Below are 25,788 nucleotides of genomic sequence, written 5' to 3' on the forward strand. Positions count from 1 at the left end.
CTGAGTGGAGACAACCTGGAACTATTATGCAAAAGTTACTACACAGGCTTATATACAGTGGTGGTCACTACTGGTACTGCAGTATACAGGGGCTGCAGAATATAGTTCCTTCTGCAAAGTACATACACTACAATTCCTCCCCTTTTAGCTAAACAGTACATAACATTCGATTAATAATTAAATAACATATTTACAATTACAGTTGCTAAATACATTAGTTGAAGTTAAGCAATTATAAGTTCAGTCTTTGAGGAGGCTTCCTGATTCTGTCTGGATAACGCCTCTTTGGAGTATCAGGTTCTTCTGGCAAAGTTGATTCGGGATCAACGTCGTTGTTTGGTTTGTCTGCTTCCAATATCACCGATTCTGCGGTAGATGCAATTGGTACTTCGGTTTCATCACCAAGGGTATCGGATCGTGGTGTGGAATTGACGTTTTCCAGTGACTCTAGAATCTGGTCAGCATGGCATCTTACAATGCTCTCTCCAACGTCCACGGTATACATTAAAGGTCCTTGCCGTGTACAGATCGTTCCTGGCTGCCATTTCTCTGTGCGGTAGTCCCGGGCCAAAACTGGTTGACCTATCTTAAAACTCCTGGTCGGCCTTTCATTCATATTCTGAAACTGCCTGTTCTCCACATCTCTTCTGATGTTTGGCTTAACCAAATCCAAGCGGCATCGTAGTCTTCGATTGAAGAACATCATGGCTGGAGTTTGGTTGGTAACCGCATGTGTCGCATTCCGGTAGGCAAACAAGAAGTTGTCCACCTTGTGTTGTAGGGGTATGTCTTCATTACACATTGCCTTGATAGCCTTCTTGAATGTTTGAACGAACTGCTCTGCCAATCCATTGGTGGCTGGATGATATGGGGTGGATGTGTAATGTTTAACACCATTGTTCTTTAAGAACCTCCGGAACTCTTCAGACACAAACTGTGGTCCATTGTCGGAGCAAATCTGTTCAGGCAGCCCATTTCTGGCGAATATGGTTCGTAAGACTGTGATAGTTTTTTCTGTGGTGGTTGAGGACATTTTTATTACCTCTGGCCACTTTGTGCATCCACCGCAATCAAAAAACATCGAGTCCATAAATATACCAGCAAAATCAATTTGCACCCTTTGCCATGGAGATGAGGGCCACTCCCAAGGATGTAGAGGGGCTTGTGGTGGGGCGTTTTGGACCTTCTGGCATCCTGCACAGCTCTTGGTCATCTCTTTGATTTCTCTATCGATTCCCGGCCACCACACAAACGCTCTGGCTAAGTTCTTCATTTTTACCCCTCCCAGATGACCCTCATGAAGCTCATTGAGCACTCTATCCTTCAATTTGGGTGGAATTACTACTCTGGATCCACACATCAAGGTTCCTCTGCACACTGACAGCTGTTCTCTTCTCGGCAAGAATGCTGGCAGCAGTGGTTCGCCATGTGCTGGCCATCCCTTCACCGTTAAATCATAGACCCAGGAGAGTGTCGGGTCATTTCGTGTTTCCTTTTCTATGTTTGCATTCGTCACAGGGAGACATTCGACTATGGTCGAGTGGAATATCTCCACTGGATCCACTGCAGGTGCTTCTTCCACCGTCGGCAACGGTAGGCGCGACAATCCATCAGCATTCCCATGCTGTTTAGTTCCTTTGTACTCGATGTCATATTGGTGTGCCCCTAGGAAAAGGGACCACCCCTGTAGCCGTTGTGCTGTCATTATCGGCATGCACTTCTGAGGGTTGAAAATGGAGACAAGAGGTTGACGATCAGTTAGTAGAGTACATTTCTGACCGTGCAGGAAGTGATTGAACTTCTTCACCGCCCACACCAGGCTGAGGGCCTTTCTGTCAATCTGGGCATAGTTACGCTCGGCTGAAGTTAACGAGCGTGACGCAAAAGCTATCAGCCTCTCTGAACCATCAAGGAATTTATGTGACAGTACCGCTCCAATGCCGTAGGGAGACGCATCACACGCCAGTCTTATCGGTAGTGATGGGTTGTAGTGAGCCAATACTTCCCTTGAAGTGATGAGGTCCTTACTCTTCTGAAAGGCCCGCTTACATTCATCACTTCATTTCCATGTTTGTAGTAGGGCGTTCAGTGGGTGCAGAATTGTGGACAAATTCGGCAAAAATTTACGGTAGTAATTCACCAATCTGAGGAATGACCTCAGTTGCGACACATTTTCAGGCGCTGGAGCCTTAACTACCGCTTCAATTTTGTCAGGGGACTTATGTAACTCCTCTTCATCAATCACGTGGCCACAATACAATATCTGTTTCTTAAAAAACTCGCACTTGGGGCGATTGGCTCGTAGCCCATGTTCTCTTAGTCTAGTGAGCACCTGCTCTAGGTTGGCAAGGTGTTCACTGTTAAATTCACCTGTCACTAGGATGTCGTCCAAGTAACACTGAGTCCCCGGAATCCCTTGCAGGACTTGTTCCATCACTCTTTGCCATATCGCCGGAGCTGATGCTACTCCGAATACCAGTCGATGATACTGATAAAGACCTTTGTGAGTGTTTATCGTGAGATACTTCCTAGAGGATTCATCAACCTCCATCTGCAAATATGCTTGTGCTAGGTCAATTTTTGTAAAACGCTTCCCTCCAGATAGTGAGGCGAAAATATCTTCTATCCTCGGAAGAGGATATTGTACTGTGTGAAGGACTGGGTTCACCGTCACCTTGAAGTCCCCACAGATGCGAACCTTCCTTGGCTCCTCAGACTTATTGTTTAACGTTTTCTTCATGACAGGAATGATGGGTGTCGCCCACTCGCTCCAGTCTACCTTAGATAACACGCCTGCATTCTCCAGATTCTCCAGCTCTGCCTCGACGGCTGGGCGAATTGCATATGGTACCGGTCTTGCTTTGAAAAACTTGGGAATTGCATTCTCTTCTATTTTTATCGAGGCGGTTACGCCTTTAAGAGTTCCCAGTTCTTGTTGAAATACCTCTTTGGCTTTGGCTAAGATTGTTGACAATCGTCCAGGAGTGACGTCGTCATCCTTTTTACCAGCCACCGTCAGTGCCTGAATGGAGTGCCAGTCTAAACTTATCTTTCTGATCCATTCATGTCCCAATAACGGTGGTCCACCATCTTGCAGTATGTACAGATACAATTTCTGTATTTCCTTGCCGTTGTATTCGACAGGCACCCTTATTTTTCCTCTGGGGTATACTTTTTGCCCCGTATACATCTTCAAGACAATGGATGTCTCTTTCAAGGGTATGTGTGAGAATAGCCGCTCGTAGTCTCGTCGATTCATGACGGTCAGAGCTGATCCTGTATCCAATTCCATTTTGACTTGGGACCCTGCTATCGTGAGGGTGACCCAAATGGTTCGGTGATCCTCTTTTGCGATTACGTTGTGAAGTTTGAGACAGCTTAGTCTCTTGTTCCCGGATTCACTGTCGCTCATTTGGTCTTCGGAACTACTGTCCGTCATCTTTTGTACTTTCCTGTACTGTTCCTTAGTAGCCTTTTTGTTGTCGTTAGTCTTCTTCCCAGACCTGCAAACTCGTGCAATGTGTCCCATCTTTCCGCATTGCCTGCATATTTTGTCCTTGGACCAGCAGTCCTTCTGGTCATGGGTTGTTCTGCCACAGCGATAACATTTTTCAAATCCCCGTGCCATTTCGTGGGTGCCGTATTCCTGTGGCTTTTGCTGTATTTCCGCAGCTCCCCTTGCTGCTGCTTCGTACGATACTGCCACGCTGAAAGCCTTGTCTAGCGTCAGCTCTTTGAGAGTAACCTCTTCTGGGTTCCTTCACTCAGGAGTCCACAGACAAATTTGTCCCGTAGGGTATCTGCCAGTCCTGCTCCGAACTGGCAGTGCTTTGATAGCTTGCGTAGTTCCGTAAGGTAATCAGCATTGCTCTCATCTTTATGCTGATTTCTCCTGTGGAATTTAAATCTTTCTGCTATCAGCAGCGGCGTAGGATTTAGGTGTTCCTGTAGGATATCAACAATTTTGATAAAACTCTTCGCCTTCGGTTTGGCTGGAGTAATCAGGTTCCGCAATAGGCCGTACGTTCTTGCGCCCATTAAGTTTAGTAGCACCGATGCCTTTTTCTCATCGGCTACTTCGTTTGCCTCGCAATATACCTCGACTCTTTCCACATACGTGGTCCAGTCTTCTATTGCATTATCGAAGGCAGTGATATCGCCAGTCTTCGTCATCTTGGAAATCTAAGATGGCGCCTCCCGCGCTTTGCCTTCTTCCCCGATTTACAAAATGGCACCTCCCACGCTTTGCCTTCTTCCCCGCTGGATTAAGATGGCGCCTCCCGCGCTTTCTGCCTTCTCCGCTGCTGCTAGCACTGTTGCTGGCATTTTATGCCTTGATGGCGACGCCCTATGGTCTTCGCGCACTTCCCCCCGCGCTGCTGCTAACACCGCTCTCCGTGGTTCCCGTAGCAAACTGCAGCTCCTCGCGGCTTTCTGCGCTTCCAATTTTTGTTTTTTTTTATTATTTCCCCGTCGTCGGAGCAACCCTGCGGAACACTTGCCTCCCTCTTCTCGGGTCTGTACGCTGCCCGGCTTCGTAGCACCGGCTGCGCCCTGTGTGCTCCACCCTCTCTCTCTTCCCGACAACGCTGCTCGGCCCCATTGAAAAGCCACCCGATCGAGCTCTAGACCGCTGCAGCCCAGGAAGGATCAGTGTACTACCTGCCACCAGCCCGATTAGCTGAAACACCATCGACAGGATAACCAAGCCCCGCTCTCAACAGCCTCTCCTGCAATTCTTCAACTCCGATGAATCAGAGGCGGATGCCCACGGTCGACGCCCGTTTCTTCTGTTTGTTTGGTTTTTTCTTCTTTCTTCTGGCCTCGACCTCTGATAACTTCGCTTCAGGGATGGATTCCCATGAGGTGGTGCAGACTGTAGGTAAGTTCGGATCTGCTCGTCGCCAGTATTATGTCCGTGTGTAATTGAGACATGGACTGCAGGAGTTGGTTATAACAGGTCTTTCCTGAGTGGAGACAACCTGGAACTACTGTGCAAAAGTTACTACACAGGCTTATATACAGGGGTGGTCACTACTGGTACTGCAGTATACAGGGGCTGCAGAATATAGTTCCTTCTGCAAAGTACATACACTACAGTGTGAGGTGCAATCGTCAAACCAGGCACAGCGGAATATTCATTGAGCAAGAGTATTAAGGCGCCTGTCAACACAATCTGGGTTCTTGGGATTAGTGGGCACTCACTAAGCTCAAGCGTTGCTTATGCTACAAGATAGGTGTTTTACGGCTCATTTCTTTCACAGAAGCCAGGTCTAAATATCAGCTGAGGCTCGATTGGTAGTACGCCCACCTCTGAGTTAGAAGATTGTGGGTTCCAGTCCCGCTCCAGTGACTTGAGCACAAAATCCAGGCTGACAGCCCCAGTGCAGTACTGAGGCAGTGCTGCGGTGCCGGAGGTGCTGTTATTTGGATGAGACATTAAACCATCTCAGGTAGTCAGAAAAGTTCACATGGCACTATCTCGAAGAAGAGTAGTGAGTTCTGCCAGATGTCCTGGCCAATATTTATCCCTCAACCAACATCACTAAAACAGATTATCTGGTCATTATCACATTGCTGTGTCTGGGAGCATGCTGTGCGCAAATTGGCTGCCGCACTTCCTACATTTCAGTGACTACACTTCAAAAGTACTTTGTTGACTGGAAAGCTTTGGGATGTCCTGTGGTCACGAAAGGTGCTATATAAATACAAGTCTTTCTCTCTATCTAACCTTACTAAAAATGCTTTTCTGTCTTTCAGTTTTGAGTTCCGATGAAGGGTTACACCGCACCACCTATCTTTCTCTTCTGGTTTTATTTTAGATTTCCAACATTTGCAGTTTCCATTTGTATTTACCTATATGGAAAACAATGTCATGTCTGCATTGGTGTCTGATTACTCATTTACTCTTCTTCATACTTGCTTATTTTTATTACATGATTACTCAATTACAACAATAACAACTTGTATTCATATAACAAGTATTTAATGTAGTAAATACTTGTATTTAATGTAGTAAGACGTCCCAAGGCGCTTCACAGGAGCATTATCAAACAAAATTTGACACCAAGCCACATAAAAGTGCTTTGGGATGTCCTGAGGTCATGAAAGGCACTGTGTGAATGCAAGTCTTTCTTCCTTTTTCTCCTGAGCCAGTAACACAACCCAGTAAACTGTACAACACCAAAAAATCGTACAGATGGGCCAAAAACGACACGGAAAAATACCAGAAAACAATTAGCAATGCATCAACTCAAGCTCTCTTAGACACCTTTCTGGATAACATATACACTCACAATAAAGAAAGCGTAAACCGGGCAGTTAGTAAACGAAACAATATTTTTGATAATTTGGCAACAAATGCAAACTTGAAAGCTCGCAAGAACAAACCCAAAACAAAAAACTATGAAAAATGGTTTGACCATGATTGCCATAACATGAGGAAAAAACTTAGAAAACTATCAAACCAAAAACACAGACATCCAGAAAACGAGGAATTACGCCTTACTTATTGTCAGACGCTAACACAATACAGAAACACACTCAGGACCAAAAAAGAGCAATTTATTAAGAATACACTCAGCTCCATGGAGGAATCCATTGAGTCGAATTGTTTCTGGGACAACTTGAAAACACTACACAAAAAACAACACGACGATTTGTCCATTCAAAATGGGGACACATGGGTAAACCACTTTGAAAAATTATACCAGAAAAACACACTAGGACCAGAGCAACACCAAATACGCAAAAAACTTGAAAAGCTTGAAATGGCCATAAAAGATAACCAAAACCCGCTAGACGCCATAATAACAGAAAAAGAACTTCTTGAAAAACTCAAGGACCTGCGACCAGGAAAAGCTTGCGGGACAGACGGCATACTAAACGAGATGATTAAACACGCAGACGACAAACTGAAACTGGCTATCCTAAAACTCTTCAACTTGGTTCTGAGTGTCGGTTATTTCCCTGACATCTGGAACAAAGGACTCATAACACCCATATACAAAAGTGGGGACAAAATCGACCCAAACAACTATCGAGGCATCTGTGTAAACAGTAACCTGGGGAAGGTATTCTGTAGCATCATAAACAAAAGACTTATAAACTTCCTTGAAGAGCACAATGTCTTGAGTAAAAGCCAAATTGGATTCCTGCCAAACTATAGAACATCCGATCATATCTTCACCCTACAGACCCTAATTGACAAACACGTTCACCATAACAAAAGCAAAATCTATGCATGCTTTGTAGATTTCCAGAAGGCTTTCGACTCCATCTGGCATGACGGTTTATTCCTGAAACTTATCGAAAGCGGGGTAGGAGGTAAAACATATGATGTAATTAAATCAATGTATACAAACAATAAATGTGCAGTTAAAATTGGAGACAAACAAACAAAATACTTCCCACAGGGGCGGGGGGTGACGCAGGGCTCGCCAATCTCACCGACACTCTTTAATATTTACATTAATGGATTGGCAAAACTACTTGAACAATCTACAGCACCCGGCCTCACCCTATATGAATCCAAGGTTAAATTCCTCCTCTATGCCGACGACCTGGTTCTGCTGTCACCAACTAAGGAGGGTCTACAGCAGAACCTGGACCTGCTGGAGTCGTACTGCCAGACTTGGGCCCTGACAATAAATCCCCAAAAAACCAAAGTCCTTGTGTTCCAGCAAAGATCCAAACAACATGGACCCACAATAAATTTCACAGTAGGAACAACCAAAATTGAACAAACCACTCACTACACATACTTGGGCTTAAAAATCAGTTCTACGGGAAACTTCAAACTGGCTGTGAATGAACTGAAAGAGAAAGCAAGAAGGGCTTTCTATGCCATCAAAAAATCAATCCAAATAGAAATCCCAATTAGCATTTGGCTCAAAATTTTCAAATCAGTAATTGAACCAATTGCACTCTATGGCAGTGAGGTCTGGGGAACTAGGCCAATACCCATTAATAATCACTATCCAAAAAAGAGCCACCAAATTTTGGAATCACCTACAAATGAGCAACCCCCAATGCTATCACTACCACGCCCTGAAATGCCAAGAGCTGACCATAAAGAAGAATACCCTCAGTCAACTAGTCCTGGGACTCAATAAAGTAACTAATAACAATACTAACAATAACCAGCCCCAGGACAGTGACAGGGTAACACAAAGAATTCGACCCAACACAATCGTCGCTAAGCAAAAGGAAAAATATCTGTCATATTGGGCAGAAACAACAAAAACCCAAAGCAAACTCAATTGCTACTTGGCCCTAAACAGACAATACAACATAGCTGATTACCTGACCATGGTAAAGGATAACAAACTGAGAAGAACCTTGACAAGGTACAGACTTAGCGAACATAGCCTAGCGATCGAAAAAGGCAGACACAGGCAGACCAGGCTGCCAAGAGAAGACAGGATATGCTCTCACTGCAGTCAGGGAGTAGTTGAGACAGAGATGCACTTCCTCACAGCCTGTGGAAAATATCAGGGCATCAGAGAGAATTTCTATCAAAAATTCTCACAAATATGCCCTGAATTCAGAAATCTGACTGACAACCAAAAACTCCCATTCCTACTGGGGGAGGAGAGAAGCTGTGTAACACTGGCGGCACACTATGTTACAGCTTGCCATGAACAGAGGGACAACCAGTAAACTAAGACAAGAGTATATATAAACAAGGCGAAAATATATTTATAAACTCAGGGATATACCTGTTTATACACTGTATGAATGGAACCGCGTTTATGTGTTCAACCATAAATGTATTTTGATGCTTTGGCAACATAAGATGTACCTTATCATGCCAATAAAGCGATTTGTATTGTATTGTATTGTATTGCCAGATCCCCTTTAGAATAGTGATTTCAGAACTGATGCACGAGTTGGAGAGATCACGGTTTCTATTTAAAACTGCTGACTGATGTTTAGAATGATCATAATTTGCGTTGTTTTTATACTGAATTTCACCGAAAGCTTTCAACGATTCAGCATAACACTGATTCCCTGTATTAGCTCAATGTGCTGTGGTGGCATTGTCTGAGTTTCCATTCAAGCCAGCTTCCTGCTGCCTGTGTAACTTGAGGCTGACAGGTTCCTGATTCTCTCTTCCTCACTGGGATCCCTAGTTCTCTTTAGTTACTTCCTGATCTGTCCCCAGTTTCCTTGTTTGAATTCTCTTTAGTCTCTGCTGAGACCCATTGGTTAAATGCTCATTTCTCCCAGAAACTAAAAGAGAAAATGAATGAGTTTAAAAGTTCTTGCAGGGTCTTTGAATGACCTTCCCTTGGTGTATGCCAGTAATTTTCATACATTTCTTCATTCTGTTACTTTATGTCCTGAGTGGCATTTCAGCTCACTTAGTATTTCCAATGCCCGTTAATGTACTTGGGCACCATTCCTACCTCATCATCAGGCTTTACTGACAAACGGGAATAAGTCAGTTATATAATGGCCACTTAACACAAGACTACGTATGACTGCACAGCCAAAATAGGATACAGGTCAGAGGAAGTCATGATCAAATTGTACAGGGCTCTGGTCAGACTGCACCTTGAATACTTTGTCCAGTTCTGGTCGCTGCGACACAAAGGAGACGTTCAAGCACTGGAGGCAGTGCAGCGAGGAGCCACAAGGTTCATATTTAGTGTCTGGAGGCCTGAGTGACGCGGAAAGTCTAGAAAGACTTCGGGGGGGGAAAATTCAGTAGGTTTGCGCCTCCTGTTAGCGCCTTAAGAGGGTGCTAATGGGGCACAAAGCAACTAGCGCCCGGGCGTGGCGATGTCAGCGCCGCTCGCGAAATTGACCAGACATTTTGCGGCGGCACTAAACACTACCGCCCCGATCTCCTGTGCCCGCAGATCTTGACGTCAGTCGAGCGTGCAACGCCCTTGTGGCGCACCAGACCGGGTATTGAGTGGCGCCCCCCTCCTTTCCACCTGGCGCAAGCAACGACAGGGAGACTGGAACATTTCCCATGGGGGGGTGGGGGCGCTATTTAAAGGCGGCCTCTTCCTGGCTTTTTCTGTGGTAGACATTTTTGCACCACTCATTCTGACAGAGAGAGAGATTCTGAGAGAGAGAAGGAGAGACTTCTGCATAGAGTTAACGTTGTGTGAGGTAGTTTTGGCTACTGAGCATCACTTTGCAGGTACTTTTGGATTTGACCTTATTACTTCAATTACCAAGAGACTATGGGGGCTGCACTGATTCGGGGCGTCATCCTGTGCCTGCAAAATCGGAGGCAACAGAGACACAGAGAGATAGTGGCAATCATGGCCAGATGGAGGAGGGCCAACAGGCCTCTGTACAGGAGACCTTAGCCTCCCAGGGTATTTCGGCAACAATTCTCCTACATTAATTTGTCTGAGGAGCAGTGTTTGTGCAGGCTGCGCTTCAGCAAGGAGGTGATCACTGAGCTCTGCCACCTGCTGCAGCCAGATCTGCAGCCTCTACTGAGGACCAGGACGTCTCTGTCGGAGGCAGTGAAGGTCACAGTGGCTCTGAACTTTTATGCCACCGGCACCTTTCAAGCAGCTACTGGGGACATCGCCAATATCTCCCAGTTCGCGGTCCATTGCTGTATCCGTCAGGTCATAAATGCCCTCTATAAAAGGAGACGCCTGTACATCTCTTTCCTGATGACCCGGGCCAAACAGCATGAACGCGCATTGGGCTTTGCGAGGATAGCGGGCTTCCCCATGGCGCAGGGTGCCATTGACTGCATGCATGTGGCATTGCGGGCACCGCATGAGAATGCAGAGGTTTTCTGAAACCGCAAGGAGTTCCACTCCTTAAACGTCCAGTTGGTGTGTGACCACAGACAGCTGATACTCGCTGTCAATGCCCGCTATCCTGGCAGCAGCCATGATGCTTTCATCCTGCGCCAGACTGCTGTGGCAGAACTTTTCCAGGCACCGCATCACCCAAGTGGTTGGCTCCTCAGGGACAAGGGTTATCCGCTGTGCACCTGGCTGATGACACTGCTCCATAACCCCAACACCCCTGCAGAGCTGCAGTACAACGAGAGCCATCTCGCCACCAGGAACATCATTGAGCAGATGATCGGCGTGCTCAAGCAATGGTTCCGCTGTCTGGACCACTCAGGAGGAGCCCTGCAGTACTCGCGAGTCTCCCTCTTCATAGTTGTGTGCTGCATGCTGCATAACCTGGCAATCCTCAGGACCCAGCCAATGCCACCAGGCCTTGGAGTATCACCGGAGGAGGAAGAGGAAGAAGAAGAGGAGGATGATCAGCAGCAGCACCAAGGCGGGAGGGAGGCCCACAATGTTGAAACTGCAAGGGCCGTCCATCAACGGCTGATAACAAGCCGCTTCTAGGCCCCCACTGAGGAAATGGCTTCTGGCATGGAGAACAACATGAATGAAACTAACCCGCAACCCCTAAGCCGGCCAAGGCAGCAATGATTCCAAAGGCCAAACCTGTACATTTTGAATACAAAAACATTTTTATTTTACAAACTCTGTGTGTGTCATTTCTTCATGACAAACTAATAGAAACAAACACAAAAAATCATTTATTAACATAACTGGTTCTCACAACCTGGAGATAATGTCCGAAACACTAAACCAAAGTTTGAACACGAACCTCAGCCTTTAATAAAAAATTGACCAACATTTTGTCACACCTCCTACTTTTTGCCCTTCGAGGGTGATCTCCTTCCCTTGCGCACTTCCCCCCTTCCCACCCTACTGCTCCTCTGTAATGGGGCCTCAGTGGCTGCAGCAAGGCTGGTGGAAGGCTGCTGATTGTCAGAACCTGAGACTACAGATGCCCTTGAAGGATGGTCTCAACCAGCTCTGGGCTTGGAGGGATCACGGCAGCCAGTGACTGAATTGCAGCACTAAGCTTTAGCGTGGCATCCGCCTGTGCTGCTGCAAAGTGCTCCACACTCCTTGCCAGTGCATCAATGCATTCGGGCACCCTTCCCACTGCACCCATGAGCTGAGTGTGCATGTCCACTGCCTGGGTGTTCATTTCAGCGATGGGCCACTCCTCCTTTGCGTCCAGTGCAGCAGGACTCACTGGCCCACTCTCCCTCCAGGGAGAAGGCCCCCGAGCTTCCCTAGCCACATCGTGTTGCTGCAGCGCGCTGGATCCTGGAGCTTCACCCTCATCACATCCTTCCCCCCCTGCTCCCCTCCAGGGAAGACTTGTTCCCAATGTGGGCATGGGCTTCCTCGGGAGGGGGTGGCGCTGAGGCTGCGGCTTCCTCTTCCTCCTCGCCTGCAGCGTCGCTCCCACTGGCTGCTTGAGGGCCCGTCTCCTCAGCTGGTGAATCACCATCTGAAAGCAGGGAGGTACAAGAGTGGCTTTAGCATGAGGACAGGGGGGCAGTAAGGGAGGAAGGAGTGCAGCGATTTAGTAAGGTGGATTGAAAGTGTCAAAGGCTGGTGTTGTGAGGGACAAGTGGAATGAGAGGGGAGAAAAAGGTGATGACCTTACCATTGTTGTCCCGAACGGGATCGGCCTCTCCAGGGGTGACGGGACCGATCACCTGGCTTGCCATAATCCTGTGGACGCACACCTCAAGATCACTGAGGGGTTGCAGCTGAGGCCATCCTCCACCTGTCCATTGCTGCTGTCTCCTATTATGAGATAGCTTGGCCTGCAAGAAAAAGGACGGCGTCTGAGTAAATATACAGCCATGGTCTTGCCTGATGTGCCTCTCATAATTGAATAGCCCTTAATGTATGCAGCCATGGTCTTGCCTGATGTGCCTCCCGTAGTTGAATAGCCCTTACTGTATGCAAAGTGTGGAATGTGCGTGTGTGTTTCATGAGAGGGCCATAGGTGTTGGATGAGTGTTGGGCATTGGGGCTTTTAAGACCCTCTGGCCATAGTGAGGTTGAGATGGTGGGATGCAGAGGTATTGAAAAAAAGCCACTCACCCTGACGACCCGAGTGAGGTCGTTGAACTTTTTGCGACATTGAGTATGGGTCCTGGGCACCATGCTCCTGGATGAGACTTGCTGAGCCACCTCCCTCCACACTCTTCTGTAGTCACGAGGCAAAGGCCTCCTGCCACTCTCTGGGTAGAGTATAGATCTTCTGCGCTCTACCGCGCCAACCAGAGTCTCCAAGGCCCGCTCGCTGAAGCGCTGAGCTCGTTCTCTCACTCCATAGTCCTTGGCTGGAAAATGTAGTCACAGGTCTCTCCAGGCCGAGATTCAAGGCTCCAATGAGCAGGGTGTGGCTGGAGAGCAAGATCGACCCTCCCTTTTAAGAACTGTCCGGTGCCAGTTTGTATGTGCTCCATTGCTAACTGACATCACCTGCGCTGCACCCGCGCTCTGAGTTAGTGCCTCGCTCCTCAGGCTTTGCGCCTTAAGACAGGTGTGCAGCACCTGATTTAGCGCTCCAATCACCTCCAGGGGCGATAAAAGCCAAGATTGCAGTCGGAGGCGATAATTAGCGCCACGCGCTAAACTTGCGCCCGGCCGATAATCGCGCCCCAAATGGGGCGATATTGAATTTCTCCCCCTTGGGCTTTTCAGCCTGGAAAGGAAGGGTCTGAGAGGTGATCTAATAGATAGTAAGGGAATGGAAGAGGTAAATCAGGAACATTGCCTTACAATACCAGAGTAGGACAATAGGGCACTGGTTTAAACTAGTAAACAGTAAATTTAAGGCTGATATCCAGAAGGTCTCCATCACACAAAGAGTGACCAACACATGGAATGGACTCTGGATAGAATAGTGGAGGTGACAACCCTGGAATCAGTTAAGAAATGATTCAATGTTGAATCAGAGGACATTCAGGTCTCTCTGGATGCATGAATGACTCCTTATCTGTATTTATCTTGTGATAAAAGCATTGAAATTCCACTGAGTGTAACATGGAATAGCTTTGTCTGCTAATTAATATAAACAGGCCAGTTAAAATAACGGACAAGGGAGTTTCATAAGAGGCTGTTAACTCTTGGTACATGATTTTGTATGGTGGGATTTCAAGGTCAGAGTGTATTGGAAAAGAGCAATTGGAGCAGATTTTCCAGTTCAGGGTGCAGCAAATACAAGGGAAATTGAAAACACTGCAGATGCTGGAAATCTGCAATAAAAACAAAAAATGCTGGGAATGCTCAGCAGGTCAGGCAGCATCTGTGGAGAGAGAGAAGCAGAGTTAACGTTTCAGGTCGATGACCTTTCAGCAGAAGGAAAGTTGGGCGGGCTCCCACTCCGAAACCGCACGCTCCTCCTCACCCGATTTTGTGTATTCCCAGGCGATCCAATAGGAGTAGGAACAGGAAATTCTGCCCTAACTACTTCTGAACTGATCACTCAAATCATTCAGTGGTCAAAATGTTATTCAGCTCATTCGTGGATTGATGCAACTCAAAGTGTGTTCACATCAACAGACATAAAACAAAGGAAAAAGCAGACAACTAGAACCCCATCTGCATGTCAAAGTGAAGAAGATCTTGATCAACCTCTCAGGCCAGTAAGTAGTGGGATAAAGAGACAAGTTTTGTTTTTATTCATTCATGGGATGTGGGTGTCGCTGGCAAGGCCAGCATTTATTGCCCTTCCCTAATTGCCCTTGAGAAGGTGGTGGTGAGCTGCCTTCTTGAACCACTGCAGTCCGTGTGGTGAAGGTACTCCCACTTCTTCTTAGGCAGTCCCTCGGAACCGAGGATGACTTGCTTCCACATTAAAAATGAGTTTGCAGGTGACTGATGAGTCCAATGCGGGACCTACATTCTCTTTCACAGGTGGGGCAGACGGTGGTTGAAGGGGCGGATGGGTGGGGTGCTTGGGTTGACGTGCGCTCCTTGCGCTGCCTGCTGTAACTCCCACAGTGCTGTTAGGGAGGGAGTTCCAGGATTTTGACCCAGCAACGATGAAGGAATGGCGACATACTTCTAAGTCAGGATGGTGCGTGACTTGGAGGTGGTGGTGTTCCCATGCGTCTGCTGCCCTTGTCCTTCTAGGTGGAAGAGGTTGCGGGTTTGGGAGATGCTGCCAAAGATGCCTTGGTGAGTTGCTGCAGTGCATCTTGCCAGTGGTGGAGGGAGTGAATGTTTAAGGTGGTGGATGGGGTGCCAATCAAGTGGGCTGCTTTGTCCTGAATGGTGTCGAGCTTCTTGAGCATTGTTGGAGCTGCACTCATCCAGGCAAGTGGAGAGTATTCCATCACACTCCTTCCTTGTGCCTTGTAGATGGTGGAAGGGCTTTGGGGAGTCAGGAGGTAGAAATAAAGCCATTGCTCTGAACTGTTCATCGCAGAGTGATCAACTACCATTATTTGCAGCAGTACTTTTCCACTATGGCCACATCCCTGTCCTTCACCCCCTAGACAAAGTGGCATGGTGCCGCTCTGATATTTTTGCCCCCATCATCCTACATGGCAGTGCCCGCACAGTCCTGTAAATGCCATGGACGCCCTCCCCTTTCATGCAAATCACCTCATCCCCAGGTTTTGGGAGACCGTCATCATCTGATCAAATTAGCAGCCTGAAGCTCCACCCCCGACCCCGACTCCCTCTCCCCTCCCTTGAACTTCTGGAAGCGGTGCGGGGCACCAGGAGTCTCATACCTTACAATTCCCTTCTAAACTTGCCTGGCTAAGAGTTCAGACCTATTTCAGATTACCTTTTTTTGTAACAGCATATTCCTCTAAATAAAAGAGATTAAACCATATCTTTTTTAAAAATATCACAAATCAAAATCGTTGGTGCGATCAGAAAAGGATAAGGGTGAATATTTACAAAAAAAAAGAACCTTTATCAAACAGCAGTAAATGTTGGCTCTATTGAAAAGAGCAGGAACTGTAGAAGATATTTGAGTACTGAATGTGTTAATACTATATATAGAGATGATTTGAATTACTGTCCATATATTATTGTGTGGCCCATAGTGAACACATTTAGGGGCACATTTTCCTGTTCCTGCCCCTGTGCAGCGAATACAGGTAGACTACCTTTTATCCGAACTTCCGAAAACCGAAACCCTCTAAAAACCGAAGGTTTTTTCGTTCAGTGTAAGTCGTGCGCACGACATGACCAGAGTGGCGCACGACTTACGCTGAGCAGAGGGTCAGCGTAAGTCATGCACACGACCCCGACCCCCGCCGACGACCCCCCGCGGACCCCCCCGCCAACCCCGACTCCCGCCGACCCCCCCCCGCGGACCCCCGCCGACCCCGACCCCCCTGCGGACCCCCGCCAAATTTCCCAGTCTTATAAAAAACCTTCCGAAATCCGAAATTTTCCGAAAACCGAAACACGGCTGGTCCCGAGGTTTTCGGGTAAAGGATAGTCTACCTGTACAGGAAAATCATCCCGCGAGGAGCGCATGTCCACAGTGGATGGCGACCCGGGCAGACACCATTACGGATGTGTGCTGATTTCCCCATATCTGCTGAATCCAGGGAATCCAATAGGACCAGGCGCAGGAAGAGGAAAATCTGCCCCTCATTGTCCAACCCAGAAATTCCTGAGCCTGCGAGGGCAGGTGATAGACTCAAGTCCAGTGGGGGTTGGGATTCGGGGTGGGGCTCAGTTCCACTGGGTCTCCCCACCACCCTCCCCACCCCACCCCCTTTCATGTCTGTTGGAAAATTCTGACAGGCGGGAGGTTCCTCGTGAACCCAGTCCCCTTCCATCATTACATCACTCAGAAAGGTGGAGATATTTGTTGAAAGATTTGACTAATAAAGTTTCTTATTGATATCTGAAGGAAGAGGTGCAACTGCAAGCAGCATCTGCAGAAGAGGGGTCAACTTCAAGGTACCAATTGTTACTGATCATTGATTCTATATTTTTGTGCTTTTAAAAAAAAATAAGCCTGGGCTTTCCCAATCTCCCGTGGGGATTCCACTGGCTTCCCAATGAAGTCACGGCTGGAGGCCAGGCAAACCCTGCGGAATTTCCAGGCCCCTGCTTTGAACTACATTGGATTACACTACTATGATAGCAAAATACTGCGGATGCTGCAAATCTGAAATAACAACAGAAAACGCTGGAAAAACTCAGCAGGCCAAGTTAGCATCCGTGGAGAGAGAAACAGAGTCAACGTTTCAGGTCGAAGACCCTTCGTCAGGACTGAGAAAAAAGCAGGAAATGAAAAGATTAAGAAGCAAGTTTGGGGCTGGGAAATGGGGGAGGGGATGAAAGAACAAAAGGGAAGGTCTGGGAGAGGTGAAGAGACATTAAGAGATATTCAAGGCGAGACGAGGTGGTAATAGGACAGGTAAAGAGACAAAGGATGGCTCTAGATGAAGTGTGAAATGTGCTGGCAGAGTGAGAGACAGCTGCCATGTGGGAGAGAAAATAAAGGAAAAGTCACAGACTGAAAGTGTGGATAAAAAATATATAAAAATATAATAGGGGCCGAGGTTATGGTCTGAAATTGTTGAACTCGACATTGAGTCCGGAAGGCTGTAAAGTGCCTAATCGGAAGATGAGGTGCTGTTCCTCGGGCTTTGGTTTGTGACTTTTCCTTTTGTTTTTCTCTCCCACATGGCAGCTGTCTCTCACTCTGCCAGCACATTTCACACTTCATCTAGAGCCATCCTTTGTCTCTTTACCTGTCCTATTACCACCTCGTCTCGCCTTGAATATCTCTTAATGTCTCTTCACCTCTCCCAGACCTTCCCTTTTGTTCTTTCATCCCCTCCCCCATTTCCCAGCCCCCAAACTTGCTTCTTAATCTTTTCATTTCCTGCCCTTTTTTTCTCAGTCCTGACGAAGGGTCTTCGACCCGAAGCGTTGACTCTGTTTCTCTCTCCACGGATGTTGCCTGGCCTGCTGAGTTTTTCCAGCGTTTTCTGTTGTTATTTTGGATTACAATACATTTCTGCACTGGATTACACTGTAAGACTTACCTGCTGTGACTCTATCTCTGCTGCAAAAAGATTTTTACCTTTAAACTGCGGCTGTGTCTCTGCTGAACTGGTTCTACTGGTCTTTCAGCTTTGCTGGCCTCTAGCTAGTAGCTGTTGCTCCACTTGCTGTCTGGTGACTCGTTCTACCGGTTTTCAGCTTTGCTGGTCACTGGCTTGTGGTTTTAATTTTTCTCCATCACATTGATCTACGGTGACCTCCAACTTGCGTCAATTTAGCCATCATCTTTCTGCATCGCTACCGACTCTCATTCCTACAGCAACAACCTCCATCCTCAAACTCTCTACTCTTCAAATAGCTTCTGGACTTCACTCACCTGCTTTGGATAGTGGTTCATCGATGCTTCATACCGGTCCCATCCTGCCTACATCAGCTTTGTCCTTCCAGGGAACCTCTGACTTTGACCTTGGTCTCCCTACTATTGCCCTCAACCTATTCCCTGCTACCAGGAAATATGTATTCCATTAATTGTTACATTTAAACATGCCGATGTAACCTGAGGTTTTCCCGTGTCCATTCGCGTGGCAACTTTGGCTGCCACTCTGAACCCAAGCCATTCCACTTTTTCCCCCTATTTTCCTTTTCTCTCTATTCCCCCCCTAACCGCTCTCTACTGTCGTCATGCCTCCTTTCATTGCTCCTCTCTCGGATACACTGCCCTCCCAAATCCCTACCCCAATCCTTCATTACTCTTCGACCTTCCTACTCTCCTGTCGCCGTCCCAGGCTTGACACCCTCTTAGATTAGCCTACAGCTTCCCTCTGTGACTCTCTTGGCATCCTACAAAGGGCCCATCGAGGCACTCGTCGCTGCTGCCATACGAGCAGCAACCCCAACTGTCCCATCCTACTCCCTCGCCGACCTTCCCGCCCAGCGCGCCCACTGGGGGAAAATCTTACCAACCTCCTCCCAATCCAACTCAGCCCCACCAGCGCTGACCCTGTGGATGCTGGCAGTGGGGCAGCCATCACCGACCCTCTCCGCATCTCCCTCCAGAATGTCTGTTCACTTGTGAACAAGGCCCTTGCCATCCATAAGCTTATCATGGATGATTGCATCGACATCATGGCCCTGACGGAAACTTGGTTGAGGGGTGATAACACCTTACCCTTAAATTAAACCTCCCCGCCTGGCTATACCTTCCACCACTTGCCCTGCTCAGACCGCTGTGGTGGCGGTGTGGCTCTCATCACCAAATCACACCTTGGTCTGTCCCCCTATTCCTCTGGCAGTTTCTCCTCCTTTGAGCAACTCACCTTATTCCACCCCTCTCACCTCTGCCACTTCCCTTCCTTCCCGTGGCCCACCGGGCCAACTTCCTCTAAGGTTCCCCCCTGCCCTAGCCCTGAACTCACATTTTTTTCTAGTTTCTTTCCGATCTCCCCTCATGACCTCTCTGTGCTTATCTTGTCCATGAGACCCACCTCCTGCTCCCTCGACCCTATTCCCATCAAACTGCTGACCACCCAACTTCCTTTTCTGGCTCCCATGTTAGCTGACATTGTTAACATTTCTCTCTCCTCAGGTACTGCAACCCTCTCCTCAAAAAACCAACCCTTGGTCCCTCCGTCCTTGCAAACTACCGCCCCATCTCCAACCTCCCTTTCCTCGCTAAAGTCCTTGAACGTGTTGTCGCCTCCCAAATCCGTGCCCACCTTTCCCGCAATCCCATGTTTGAATCACTGCAATCAGGTTTCTGCCCTTGCCACAGTACCGAAAACGCTCTCATCAAACTCACAAAGGACATCCTTTGTGACTGTGACAAAGGTAAACTATCCCTTCTCATCCTTCTTGACCTGTCTGCAGCCTTTGACACTTTTGACCACTCCATCCTTCTCCAAACGCCTCTCCACCATCCTCCAGCTGGGTGGGACTGCACTCGCCTGGTTCCATTCTTATCTATCTAATCGTAACCAGAGAATCACCTGCAATGGCTTCTCTTCCCGCTCCCGCATCGTTACCTCTGGTGTCCCCCAAGGATCTATCCTTGGCCCCCTCCTATTTCTCATCTACATGTTGCCCCTTGGCGACATCATCCGAAAACACAGCGTTAGTTTCCACATGTACGCGGACGACACCCAGCTTTGTCTCACTACCTCTTCTCTCGACCCTCCACGGTCTCTAAATTGTCAGACTGCTTGTCTGACATACAGTTCTGGATGAGCAGAAATTTTCTCCAATTAAAGATTGGGAAGACTGAAGCCATTGTTTTCAGTCCCCGCCACAAACTGTTCCCTAGCCACCGACTCCGTCCCTCTCCCTAAGATCTGTCTGAGGCTGAACCACATTGTTCGCAACCCGACCACCTATCCGCAGCATAACAAAGACCGCCTACTTCCACCTCTGTAACATCGCCCGTCTCCGCCCTTGCCTCAGCTCTTCCGCTGCTGAAACCCTCATCCATGCCTTTGTTACCTCTAGACTTGACTATTCCAACGCAGTCCTGGCTGGCCTCCCACTTTCTATCCTACGTAAACTTGTGGTAATCCAAAACTCGGCTGCCTGTCTCCTAACCCGCACCAAGTTCCGTTCACCCATCACCCCTGTGCTCACTGACCTACATTGGCTCCCGGTTAAGCAGCGCCTCGATTTCAAAATTTTCATCCTAGTTTTCAAATCCCTCCATGGCCTTGCCCCTCCCTACCTCTGTAATCTCCTTCAGCCCCACAACCCCCCGAGATATCTGCACTCCTCTAATTCTGCTATCCTGAGCATCTCTGATTATAATTGCTCAACCATTGGTGGCCGTGCCTTCTCTTGCCTAGGCCCTAAGCTCTGGAGTTCCCTACTTAAACCTCTCCGCCTTGCTACCTCTCTGTCCTCCTTCAAGACACTCCTTAAAACCTACATCTTTGACCAAGCTTTTGGTCACCTGCCCTAATTTCTCCTTATATGGCTCGTGTCAAATTTTTTGCCTTATGTTACTCCCGTGCAGTGCCTTGGAACGTTTTACTACGTTAAAGGCGCCATATAAATACAAGTTGTTGTTGTGTTTTTAGCTGTTCACTTCACTTTTATCTTACTTCTGTAGAAAGTCTGTTGATGAGGAAGAACCATCTCAAATGCAGGAAGAAACATCCAAGGAAGAAGAACCCCAAACCTAGGAGCAGTCGCGCCAGGAAGGAACCAACACAAATCTAGAAGCACTGTCGCCAGGCAGGAACCATCGCAAAAAGAAACACTATCGCCAGGAAGGAACCATCCTTTCATCCCTCTATTCTGTTTCTGCTTCATTTTATATAAATCTCAGCCTCCTTTCACTGACAATAATTCCTTACTCCTGCTTTGCACTACCAACTTCTACAGTTGGTAAAATGCTGCGACCATTGTGTGGGTAGAAGCTTAGTATGACGGGAATGGGACAAAAAAACGTGTGTTTCTGTGTAAATATGTTGTATTTGGATGAAAGAAGGAGATTTTCTGCTCCTCTGCTGCTGGTATGTGCCTTATTAAATAACAAAACTGTGTGAGAAATATGGAAGTAGATTTTCCTGCAATGTGCACGGGGCAATTGGATCGCCTGGGCACAGTGAATAGAAGACTGGGCAGGTGTTGCTCAGAAAATAATGTGAATGCAATCAGATTGCAAAGAATATATGCCTTCCTGGCAGCCCGCCTCACATCAAAACATGTGGCTACATGTTCACATTGCCAGCCATCAAACAATGAGATTGACACTGGGCCACTCCATCACTTACCCATAGAATCCATTTCATGCCTCTGCCTTAGACTTCCTTTCACACCATTCTTATTGGGCACTATCCTCCCCTGCCCCCAGATTTGGCAGAGACTGACAAAAATATTTAATTCATTTTGAAGCATGATAAAGGCTGCAACAAAATGTGTCCACCTATGTAACCACTTACCTGTAACTGCACATCCCATTAAATTTGAGCTGCTGTCAAGATTTTCCATATCCCCTATTTTGGTTGGCTCTTGGCACAAGGCTAACGCTGCCTTGAGTAGGAGACTAACCTAATAACTGTTGCATACAGCAGGTAGTTGGACGCAATGTTGGGCAAATGTCTCTCCAGCACCATTGGCAGAGAAGCCTAAACTTGGTCCATTCGTGTAACAGAGCACACGCTAAAGACTGGATTTTACCAGGGCCATTCTTTTGATGCCAGTGTTAACACGCTAACCCGGAAATCCAGGCTCAGGGTTGCAGTGCCCATAGGTACAAATATTTTTGCAAATTAAAGGAATAATGCAGCAATGTGGTAAAAATTCCACTGCAAACTGTTGGGAAATCCCAGCACGCCGTGGTCTGAAGCAGGCTCAGCAAGATTTTAACCTCTATGAAATATTTATAAAATAAAGCCCAATGGAACATTGTTTAAGATGGCTTGTTTATTCATTGAATATGTCTGTGCAGTACAGTGTGTGCATAATTATGATTTAAGCACTTCATGTATTTTACATGGTTACTGCTGTATAAGCGGTTGCTCGTCTAAATTATAACGGCATGGTGTACAATGGGAGGCTAGTTCAATATCAGCAGTTTCATACCAGCGCCCAAAGTTACCCCAATGACTGGGATATCCCTCTCTTTAAATTAATGGTCACAAATTCGCAGGTTGTGGGGTGTGGAATTCCCCGCTATGCGTCGCAGGAGGTGGAGCGGAATATCACAGCCTATGGGTCACATTAGGAGTCGTTACAGCTCCACACGAAAGGGGGGTTTTCGGCTTTCTCACTCCCTGCACTCACCGGGAGCTCAAATCTGGAAACTGTGGTCCCTCCACTCCCACCCAGCCGGGGATTTTCCGTTTATCGTTTTTTGGACAGATAGTCACAAGCTGGTGTGAGGCAGTTTTGTGATTTTACAGTCTCATAAAATGTTTTACCTTTGTTACCATGGCCGATACTGACTCAACAATGGGTTTCTACAACACCAGAACAGTACAATAGATCCTTTATCCTTCACTGTAGGTAGTTCTCCTGCCAATACACAAAAAAAACCACATATTTAAATGGCCGACCTTAAAAGATTAAACAGAATAACATTTACAGCACAGAAACAGGCCATTCTGTCTATGCCTGTGTTTATGCTACACATGAGCCTCCTCCCACTCTATTTACTTCATCTCATTCTTTCAACATATCTATTCCTGCCTCCCTCACATACTTATCTAGCTTTCCCTTAAATGCATCTATGTTATTCGCCTCAACTACTCCCTGTGATAGTGAGTTCCACATTCCCACCACTCTCTGAATAAAAAGATTTCTCCTGAATTCGTTATTGGATTTATTAGTGACTATCTTGTATTTATGGCCCCTAGTTTTGGACTCTGCCCACAAGTGGAAACATGTTCTCTATGTCATTAGGGGGTTGGAAGAGATGAGGGTAAAGTTCAAGGTTGGGAAACTATGGGTTATGCAAGTGTGGTTTCTCAGTCTGTGCTCCAGTCGGGTGCCCCACCACAATGGTAGTGTGCAAGCTGAAAAGTTACCCTGTGATGTTTATCACTTAATGTACAGTCCGACCCACTTGTGTCGACAGGCTAGGACCACTAATTCTGTCGATGTAAGTGTATCATTGGTTTTTTGACTTACAAGCAACTGTAGCTCATCTGCTCCAGTCATGTTGGTGGTGAAAAGAATTAAGCACGGTCTATATTGTGCACCCCCAGTACACGGATGTCCCTCGATGTAGTGTGTTGTCCGGGGTGCACTTACGAAACAAAGGCTGTCTCATTTGCGTTATGAATGCGATCCGAATTGTAGCTTCATATCCCACACATCTTTATTTCAAGGAGGCTGCAATACAAAGGGAAGTTATGCTTCAGTTGTACAGAGCCTTGGTCAGACCCTATCTGGAGTACTGCATTCAGTTCTGGGCAACGCACCTCAGGAAGGATATGTTGGCCTCTGAGGGGGTGTAGTGCAGATTCACCAGAATTATACGAGTGCTTAGGGGTTTAATGTATAAGGACAGGTTGCATAAACTTGGGTTGTATTCCCTTGATTATAGTAGATTGAGGGGTGATTTGATTGAGGTGTTTAAAATGTTAAAAGGACTCGGTAGGGTAGATCCGGAGAATCCAGAATGATGGGACATAAACTTAAAATTAGAGCGAGGCCATTCAGAAGCGAAAGCAGGAAGCACTTTTTTACACAAAGGGTGGTAGAAATCTGGAATTCTCTCCCCCAAAAGGCTGTGGATGCTGGAGGGCAATTGGAGCTTTCAAGACTGAGACGGTTTTGATGACTTCAGGATGTCCTAAAGCGCTTTACAGTCAATGAAGTACTTTCTGAAGCATAGTCATTGTTGTATTGTAAGAATCACGGCAACCAATTTGCGCACAGTAAGCTCCCACAAACAGCAATGTGATAATGACCAGATAATCTGTTTTAGCGATGTTGGTTGAAGGATAAATACTGACCAGAACGCCCCTGTTCTTCAAAGTAGTGCCATGTGAACTTTTACGTGCTCCCGAGATGGCTGACTCAGTTTAACGTCTCATCCGAAAGACGGCAACTCCGACAGTGCAGCACTCCCTCAGTACAGCACTGAAGTGTCAGCCTAGATTTTGTGCTCAAGTCTCTGGAGTGGGATTTGAACCCACAACCTTCAGAGGCGAGAGTGCTTATTGGCTGGAAAGAGCTTTGGGGCGTCCTGAAGTCATAAAAGGCGCTATATAGATTATTTCTTTCTTCCTTTATCTCTCTCTCTCTCTAGGAAAAGGCACAACCAGCCCACTGTTTCCACCCTTCCAGACTACCCTGCTAGAAAACACATGTTTGCACATTAGATAAGGGCTTGGCTGCATTATCCACCACAGTTGAAAAGCCTCCCAGCACCCATGATCATGGCAGACACATGACGAATGGCCGCCACATGTGAGGTATAGTCCTCTAGCATGTCACCAGATTTGACACTCCTCATGATTACAAACCTTTCAACAGCACCTTAAACATAGAAAAACATCACAGAGGATTGGTAAGATTGTTAATGATCAAAGACCCTTTACAAGGAAGACAAGTTGACTTATTACAAGCACAACCTTTGTCTTTGATAATATTGACATTACACCAGGGTCATATATGTGCTGGGGGGTGAATGGAGCAAGTTATTCTTTTCCTGTAATTATTTCAGCTCATAATTTGCCCTTCGGTTTCTGCAATAAACATGCATATGTTATAAAGAAGTGAAAGTTGAAAAAAAATTGGAAACTGATCCAGTTTTGGCGATTAAGCAAAATGATTTGCTTGGGAGCTATAACTTCAGTTACAGCATGTACAATGCTGTTCTTTATCTCAGCTCAGTTGTACAGAACAACACCAGTTATTTGCAGGATCTATTAGTGTCAGGGATTAACTGAGTTTATGCCATGCAAGGTGACAATTAGTTATAAACCTGGAATTTAGATTGTGAGACCAACTTCTGCAATATTGTACTTGCAAGGAGGAAACAGATTATGAGCAACTGCATCTGCAAGGTTCATCATGCTTTACGCATAGGTTGTGAACCTGTGGAATTCTCTACCACAGAAGGCAATTGAGGACAATTCATTAAATATATTCAAGAAGGAGTTAGATATATTTCTTAAGGCTAAAGGGATCAAGGGATATGGGGAGAAAGCAGGGACAGGGTACTGAATTTGGATGATCAGCCATGATCTCATTAAATGGCGGAACAGGCTCGAGGGGCCGAATGGACTACTCCTGCTCCTATCTTCTATGTTTCCACCATGGCAATTATTGTCATATGCAATTTAACTGGTGTCCAATGCTCATTTATCATACTTGGGAAATTGCATATCATAATGCGGGCGGGGGAGAGAACCAATCCGGGGTGGGGAAGTCATTGCTTACCTTCTCCTCCTCCCCTCTTTTCTCTCTTCATTTTATTACTAGTATCAGTCGATGCGCAGTGGTAGCACTCTCGCCTCATGGTCAGAAAGTTGTGGGTTCA

General features: G+C 46.8%; 1 protein-coding gene across 3 annotated transcripts in view; it reads left to right on the forward strand.

The window, feature by feature from the left end:
* Positions 1-22,210, forward strand: part of LOC147095816 (uncharacterized) — a 76,442-nt gene extending 54,232 nt beyond the window's left edge. Inside the window, exons 9-11 of one of the 3 annotated variants that reach the window (XM_085974815.1) lie at positions 14,385-14,467; positions 16,705-16,754; positions 20,902-22,210. In XM_085974815.1, the coding sequence (XP_085830941.1) occupies positions 14,385-14,467; positions 16,705-16,754; positions 20,902-20,974 (206 nt within the window). In that variant the 3' untranslated portion in view covers positions 20,975-22,210. Of the gene's footprint in view, positions 1-5,760; positions 6,942-14,384; positions 14,468-16,704; positions 16,755-20,901 lie in introns of those variants that run through there. The other 2 variants (XM_085974816.1, XM_085974817.1) reach the window with 2 other exon arrangements.
* Positions 22,211-25,788: the final 3,578 nt, after the last annotated feature.

The sequence above is a fragment of the Somniosus microcephalus genome, unplaced genomic scaffold (genome assembly GCF_052327205.1).
Source record: "Somniosus microcephalus isolate GS21.2 unplaced genomic scaffold, FLI_Smic_1.0 unresolved_chr1, whole genome shotgun sequence".
Classification (NCBI taxonomy): Eukaryota; Metazoa; Chordata; class Chondrichthyes; order Squaliformes; family Somniosidae; genus Somniosus; species Somniosus microcephalus.